Source organism: Notamacropus eugenii, chromosome 3 (assembly GCF_028372415.1).
Source record: "Notamacropus eugenii isolate mMacEug1 chromosome 3, mMacEug1.pri_v2, whole genome shotgun sequence".
Classification (NCBI taxonomy): domain Eukaryota; kingdom Metazoa; phylum Chordata; class Mammalia; order Diprotodontia; family Macropodidae; genus Notamacropus; species Notamacropus eugenii.
The window spans coordinates 284,557,441-284,565,235 of record NC_092874.1 but is presented as its reverse complement, the minus strand read 5'-3'; the positions used below and the strand labels follow the sequence as shown (position 1 = coordinate 284,565,235).

Sequence of the window (7,795 nt, the reverse complement as noted above, 5' to 3'; positions counted from 1 at the left end):
CTAAAAAAACACACACACAATTCCAACTTTGGTTTAAAAATGCATATTTTTTTGTTTCATTGTCAGCTAGAAACAATTATTTGATTACCAGATACAAAGAATGATCCAAACCATTCTGCCAAACTCAAAAAGTTAATGAAGATGCTTTATTCCCTACAGATATATTCGAATAATAATAGCACTACTAATAATGAGAGCATTTATATGGTGCTTTAGAAATATTATATAATTTTTTCTTCACAAAAACCTTTTGAGGTAGCTGTTTCTATTATCCCCATTTTGCAGATAAAGAAAGAGAGGTATATGGAGGTTAAGTGACTTTTCCATGGTCACACAGTTAGTAGTGTTTGAACCTGGATTTGAACTCAGGTCTTCCTTCCTCCAGGTTCATCACTCTATCCACTGGGCCACCAAGTGGCCTTAGACTAATAAAATATTCAGTTCTAAGAGACTGTGGCTGAAAGACTATTATCAAATGTACCAATGAAGTGACCACAGATTATCTACGTGGCTGAAGGAAGAACTGGGACCCACTCATGGAAACCTAAAACTTGCTGCTATTATAATACTGAGATATTCTCCCAGAATTCAGATACACTGAATGTTTCAGACAACATTCAAGGAGTATACACTTCTCAGACACAGCCTAAAATGAATTGAAAAAGTAGGCTTTCAGTTAATTCAACTGCAGACCTTTATTTGTATATTTTATATTCACCAATTACAAAGACTAGGTTTTGTCATACTACTCAACAGGAGAGAGATGATGCTTGGCCTGTGAATTCACTGATACAGGGATTTCTTGGCTGAGGAAAATCCCTCTACCTATGCAGATCACCAGCTTCTCCACACCCTCTAGCTTTAGAGAATGGCCCAAAGCCCTGAGAATGGAGGAGACTGGTCCAGGGTCACACAGTCAATCTCTGTCAGAGGTGAGGTTTGAACACCAAATATTCCTGGCTCCAAAGCCAGTTCTCCAATCACTTTACCAGGATATCTCTATGGAATGCTCTCTATACCTTCTATTCTACCTTCAAAAATATTCAAAATCTTTACATATCTCAGTAATGTAATGAACTTTTCTAATAATTAAACACAAATGTTCTCCCAGTAATGCTAGTTCTTAGCATTTTGGAGTGCAACCAACTTTGAAAAAGCAAAGTTGTCAGTGACCCAATAGGCAAAAGAGGGATATGGGTGAGGCCTGAGTCAGCTTCAGGGGGGATGACCTCTATTCAAGATGTAGTAGAAGGGAAGTTATTGAGGAAATACATAATAAGAGAGATGGACTGGTCTCATCACCAGAAAAGATCCTAATTGTACAGGATAAAATAGCGTAGATGGGCTTTGTTATGCCCAGATGGAGAGAACAGCCTCATCAATGAAATATCCACTGAAGTATTGATGGAATGGATAATCAGTCTAGCTAACTGCCTATCACATCCTATACAGCACAGGTCTGCGTGCACACATTCACCATACCTGTAAAATGTAAAACACCATGACAGTGGAAGGTCATAGGACTGCTACCTATCTTTTAGTTTCTGCATTATTAAGACAATGAGCTAGTGAATCAGAAAGATAGAATGATAGATGAAATTATGTGTGTGTGTGTGTGTGTGTGTGTGTGTGTGTGTGAAGGTACGTAGACAGAATGATAGACAAATGGAATAACAGTTAGATAAATGATAGATGGAATGATATATGGATTGATGGAATGATAGATAGATCTATAGATCAGAAATAGGTAGGAAAGACATGTATGAAGGATTTATTGATGTTTCAGGTACTGAGAATACAAACACAAGCAGGGAGGACAGTCTCCTCCCTCTAGGGCAGCAATAGATTCTAGGCACTCACCAACTTTCACTGTTCCATTCTGGGGCTTTTCCACAAAGAGCACACTTTGGGTGGTGTTGGAATTCTGTTTGTCTTGTTCTTCTGGAGCTGGGGATTCACCAAGAGACCATTCTAAGAAGCAGGAAGTAAACAGACACTTTCCAAATAAGGTTGTCCCCAGAAAGAAGACTTACCTGTGCTCAGTGTCAGCATTAGCTCAGCCACCTACCTTCTTTTAAGGCAATAGTTTAGCTTTCCCATTCTTACAGGATGATGGATTTCAGTAAAATGAGATCTCAGAGTTTCTGTGAGAATAGCTCTCCAGGATAGTGGAAAAAAGACACTAGAATGAGAACATTTCTAGGCAGAGGAAAATTTGCAAACAAGTAGCAGGAATTCGCCAGTCTCATTTTCATCATTGTGTTCTAAACCAGACCTTCCTTTTTGAGGTACGCTATAGAAACAAATAAATGGATATGGCCATGTCCATGTGATTGCTCTAAAGTTAGATGGAACCAGCAGAGCACATCAGTCCCTGAGAGGGAGAGGAAGAAGGATTAAGGAGATTAGGTGAGTATTCCCAGGCTGATGCTCTTTGCTTGGTGGGTGCATGAGGAAAGCCAACCAGCCTGTCCTGTTGCTCATCCTATGGATAAGCCCATGATTTAGGCTCTTTGATGAGCTACAAGTGAGGAACTTTGGCTTGTCCAGGCTTATCTATGACGACAAAGTCCAAAAGTGACTTCCTGAATCAAGAAAAGCCTTTAGTATCACTGTCCATAATGAGAGAAAAGTTCACAGAGTATTGACTCTTTCTTTTCCTTCTTCCCTTCTTTCCTTTCTTTTCCTATTCTCTCCATCCATCCACCCTTCCTTCCTTCCTTCTTTCCTTCCTCCTTCCTTCCTTCCTTCCTTCCTTCCTTCCTTCCTTCCTCCTTCCTTCCTTCCTTCCTTCCTTCCTTCCTTCCTTCCTTCCTTCCTTCCTTCCTTCCTTCCTTCCTTCCTCCTTCCTTCCTTCCTTCCTTCCTTCCTTCCTTCCTTCCTTCCTTCCTTCCTTCCTTCCTTCCTTCCTTCCTTCCTTCCTTCTCCCCTCTCTCCAATCTCTTATTTTTAATCAAGAGAATTCTCTTATGTTGGGATCTCCCAGGAAAACATCAACCTGGGAAAACAGAGTGCTTAGAGATCATATAGAGCTGCAGGAAACTCAGCTGAGAGGAGAAAGGCAGGAGAAGGAATGCCAGGTATTGCTTGATTCCTGCAGTCTGTGTACAAAGCAGACAGTGGAGAGCTGTAGAGGAAGGGGGCAATTTCAGGAGCTGTGACTCAATGGTCAGAGAAGAACTATAATGAGTCCACAAGCCTTGGACATTTCCTGAACCACAAGGAAGGATAAATAGAATGCTTTCTATTTGTCATTTGAAAGAGAGGCAGCTTTGTTTTCCAAAACAAACAAACAAAAAAAAAAAAAAACAAAAGAAAAAACCCTGCCTTCAGCAAGGTGAACATTTCTGTTAACATTTGGTTTTATTATTTAGAAAGCCAAGTATCAATATTTATGGGTTGGGGGTGTGGAGGGATCACATAATGCTAGTTCTCACACACATTTTGATGTTTCTGTTTTATACTGCATGGGTTTGTTTTGTCAAAGGATGGGCATAGCGATTGGACCTGTGACTTCATTGATATATGGAACTCCCAGGTGAGGAAACTCCCTCTACCAATGCAGGCTGACATTTTTTCTTGCAATTTGTAGTCTTAAAGAGCCCCCTGGAACACTGAGATGTTAAGTGATTTGCCCCAGGTCACACTAGTATGGGCTAGAGATGAAACCTGAATGCAGGTCTTCCTGGCTTCAAGACTAGCTCTCTGTTCACTGTGCTGTCTACCATTTTGTCAAGGAACAGAATTCAAAATGCATCTATTTAAGTAATAGCCATATGCATGGTGGTCCTTGAGAGACATCTTCCTCTGTTGCCTCATTATGGGGTGGAAGTGACTTGGGTGCTTTGAAGGTTATGACATCAGATCATAAAGTCTGTCAAGTTTTACCAGGCAGATGAATCTTTGAATATGGCCAAGATAACCAACTGGCATTTCTGCCTGAGGGCCAGGAGGCTCATCTCCAGCAGGCTGGCCATTTGGTGACAAAATCATTGACCATAGCAACCTAGAAAGCACATGAATGGGAACAGTTAATGGGGTCTACTCTCTCAGCAGAGTGGGGAAAATTACACATACCTCTACTTGTCAAGTGACTCTATTTGATCCACTCTGTATTACCTCCAGGATCCAGATATAAGGCAGAGTTAAATACAGATCAAGTCCCATTACAACCAAAGTATCTTTGTGATGACAGCAATTTCAAGTCTTAGATAATGGCTTCCTCACTTTAAATAAATGTTCTATATGACAAAATTTATCTAGCACAAAAGAAGGTGGGCACATTTGAAAGAAGGATGATGAGACTGGATCTGCCTACTGATTGCTTATTTTCTCAGAGGTCCCCTCAGAGAATCGCCATTGGTTCCTATTCAACAGCAACTGTCTCTGACCTTGGTATATCCTAGTGACATGGAGCAGCCCAGAAGATGGCTTCCTAAGGTAGGAGTAGAACAGGGTGTTTTAAGTAATTATTGTCACCAATCAGTTGCAGTTTTTTTCTCCAGCGCTATCAAATTGTACATGGAGTAATGTTGTAAATTGTGCAATCCTTTAGAGTCATTACATCTTTATACCCTCTAAATTCTGGTGCCCCTGGGTAAAGTTCTCCCATTGCCTGCCTTAGGTTTGGCTCCATTCTTTTTTGGTTTGCTTTCTTATGCTGTCCAAAAGTACAGCTGCAGTTTATCTGCAGTTAGCACAGCACCAACCTTGGCATCTCTCCAGCCCTAGAAGTCTGCCTTCCCTTGTCCTATGCCCTCATGCTTTCCCATCATGGTCTTCTCTGATGCTGATGCATCCTGGATTTCAGTAACTGCTCTGTTCTAAAATACTGATGGAAGAATTAATTTTAAGTGGGGCCTTGTGGAAACTTTGTTACATAACCCATTAGTGACTTAAAAGCCCCAAAGGAAGAGTAAAATTTATCTCGTTTGGGGACTTTCAGTGCCCTTCACACAGGGGTCCCTCCTATTTTCCCTGTGATTAACTATAACCCTGTCAGACTAAGTCCTTATTAATCAACATTCCGTATTTCTCCACTCCCTTCTTTTCTGTCACTATATAAAATACACCAATTTAATTTAATTAGGCAAAAATAAATTAAGGGACAACACAATTTATTTCTCCTTGACAGGACAGTGAAAGGAGATCTCTCTCTTTTTTTTTTTTAGAAAGAGAACTTTTACTGAAAAGAAATCTTACAATCTGATCTTACAATAAGATTATATTTTATGCGTTTGAACTTTTGTTTCCTTAACAAATAAACTCTATGAGCCAATAAGCATTTTTAAGGATCTCCTATATCCCAGGTACTGTGTTAAGTGCCAGGGGTATAAACGAAGCAGAAACAGGTCCTGCTCCCAGAGACCTCACAGTCTAAAGAGGGAGACAACCTGGAAGCCTCTATGAACAAGAAGGTATATATATAGGATGAATCGCAGATGATCTCAGAGGGAAGACATTTGAATTAAATGGGGCTTCTTGTAGAAGGTGAGAAATCGGTTGACACCTGAAGAACAGTCACTAAGAAGGGAGATGTTTCTGTACTACTTCTTGATCTCCATGTTTGATAAATATTGTAGAAGTAAAATATCCTACAGAAGATAAACACCTTGGGGAGAGGAAGTAGCTTCTTTTTCTATTTTTATCCCTAGGACTTTACCACAGTGTACACAGTATACAGTAAGTACTTAATAAGTACTTTTTCATTCATCCCTTCATTTTGTCTTTGAAACCCTTGCACGTAGCACTATGCAGGACTCACAGTCACATACCCGGTAAAGGCTTGTTGGATTGACTTGAAAGAAAAACAAAAGCAAATGATAAAACCTGGCTAAGCTCTGAATGTTTGCCTTTCACCACATGTATAAAATTACCACTGATTTCCTGACCAAGTGATGTTCTTGTAAACAAAGCACACTAGAAGATTACTATGGAGGATAAGACTGAAACAGAACAAATGTTAAAAGTCGAATCACAATATCGGCACCTTTAAGGAAAGAGGTCATTAGTAGTTGGTCATTTGAAGACAGAAATGGAATGTCTTGTTTATTCAGGAATATGCTCACCTGAATCTTTCCTTGCCAGTGCTCGGGCATTGATATCTGAAAGGAAAGAGTGACTTGGATGACTCTGTTAAAAGAATTTGGGATGACTTCCTACCCTCCTAGTCCTCCCAAAAGCTGGCTCTTCTGTTGATGGAGAGAATATTAAGTTGGTTTATGTGATAAATCACCAGGAACTTTGTAAATATATATATATATACATGAATGAAAACATATGGCAGGACTGGAAGCTCAGGCATTGCTATTTTTGTGAAATTAACCTCCCAAGTCATATAATTTTATTTAATTCATTAAGCAAAGCTTCCTTTTTCAATACTGCAAAAATTATACTCCAAGCCAATGTTTTTTCTTTTAGTTCCTGGCCATGGAGCTTGGAATCCTAGGGAGCTTATGGCCCAGATTTCCACCTAGCAACTGACTGACACTTCCCTTTTTCTAGCCAATTAACAATAAACTTAAATTTAAAAGTTGGAACCATTCTAACCTGCTGGCAGGGCACTGGGTGGAGAGACATCACCTTCACCTGGGAAAAGAAATAGGAAGAAAATAATCGAGGGAAAAAGAGTCTTGTGCGTATTAGCCTTCTTTGGTAGGTGAAGGAATGGGAGTGAGCTGATAGTGGAACAAGAAGCAGAGATGAAATGGGAATGACATCTGCAGAAAAAAAAGAGGAAAGAAACACTTGAAGAGAGAATTTCAAACTGAAGGCTAAAGTTCAGAGCCCTCAGGAAGTGAAGTGGTGATTGGGTGAAATAAATTTGACAAAGAGCAGACAGCAGATCAACTAAACTGAATCAAAGGTCTAGGGTGGTTGAGTTGTGGGGAAAGTCTTTGCATGGCTGAGAAAAGAGGTAACATAGAAATCCCCAAATGGTGAAATCAGAGTCAACAGAGTCACAGATTGGGAACTGGAAGCATCTGAGAGGCCACCTAATCCAACCTCCTCTCTTTATATATCATTAGGTCATAGATTGACAGTGGGGCCATAGGGTACAACCTCATCCTTTTGTAGAAGAGGACCCAGGCCTGGAGAGGTAAAAATGACTTGTGCAAGATCCCATAAGTAACAGGTAGCAGGTTTTATGAACCCAGATGCAGTGCTCTTCCCCCTAATCCACACTGCCTTTCTTATCTAAGGATTACATTCAATCAGTAATTTTCCTTTTCAACAAGTAAAATATCTGTCCTTTGTATTATTAACATATTTGTATTGTTTTGGACAGAAGCATGAATTAAAGTTAAGGAATATATCTTTTCTGAAAGATTAGAAGTAATAAACAAATTTGGCCTTTATTTAACCAATAGCTTAAAAGCCTTGAATATTTAATGCCTGCCATACTATAGAGAAATGGAAAGAAGAGCAGGAGTGCAAGTAGGCCACAGTCCATTTGCAAACATGACCATGTCATCAAGAGTTTGTCCTTCTTAGTAAATATATCACAAACCATTTAAAGATTTTTGTAACAATTTTTCCAGAATGAATATCATCATTATTTAATTCTGTATATTATTTACAAATATTTCATCCGCTATACCTACAAGAGATAAAACTAGAAGAATGGCGGCAGAGTATTTATGGTATTTCATGTACAGATATTGACTAGACATCCTAGCAAAATGTTGGAACTTCAAAGGCAGGAATCATAGGAATTTTGGACCTTGAATAAGAGTCTTGAAACTCTAGCGGTGTTGGGTGCTTCTCATTTAAGACCATAACAATTGATGAAGAC

The 7,795-nt window shown here is 39.5% G+C and overlaps 1 protein-coding gene and 1 long non-coding RNA gene across 20 annotated transcripts in view; one reads left to right on the top strand and one right to left on the bottom strand.

The window, feature by feature from the left end:
• The window catches only part of MYBPC1 (myosin binding protein C1), a 106,928-nt gene that overhangs the window by 59,645 nt on the left and 39,488 nt on the right, over positions 1–7,795 (bottom strand). For 9 of the 11 annotated variants that reach the window (XM_072655718.1, XM_072655715.1, XM_072655720.1 and 6 more), the window contains exons 4-6: positions 6,550–6,588; positions 6,069–6,104; positions 1,861–1,971 (exon numbers count right to left, since the gene is read on the bottom strand). In XM_072655718.1, coding sequence (XP_072511819.1) covers positions 1,861–1,971; positions 6,069–6,104; positions 6,550–6,588 — 186 coding nt within the window. The remainder of the gene's footprint in view (positions 1–1,860; positions 1,972–6,068; positions 6,105–6,549; positions 6,589–7,795) is intronic. The other 2 variants (XM_072655719.1, XM_072655723.1) reach the window with 2 other exon arrangements.
• LOC140534564 (uncharacterized) overlaps positions 1–7,795 on the top strand; it is a 104,700-nt gene that overhangs the window by 72,192 nt on the left and 24,713 nt on the right. For 8 of the 9 annotated variants that reach the window (XR_011977373.1, XR_011977371.1, XR_011977368.1 and 5 more), the window contains exons 3-4: positions 2,300–2,409; positions 3,488–4,440. This is a non-coding gene — a long non-coding RNA (uncharacterized lncRNA). The remainder of the gene's footprint in view (positions 1–2,299; positions 2,410–3,487; positions 4,441–7,795) is intronic. The other variant, XR_011977367.1, reaches the window with a different exon arrangement.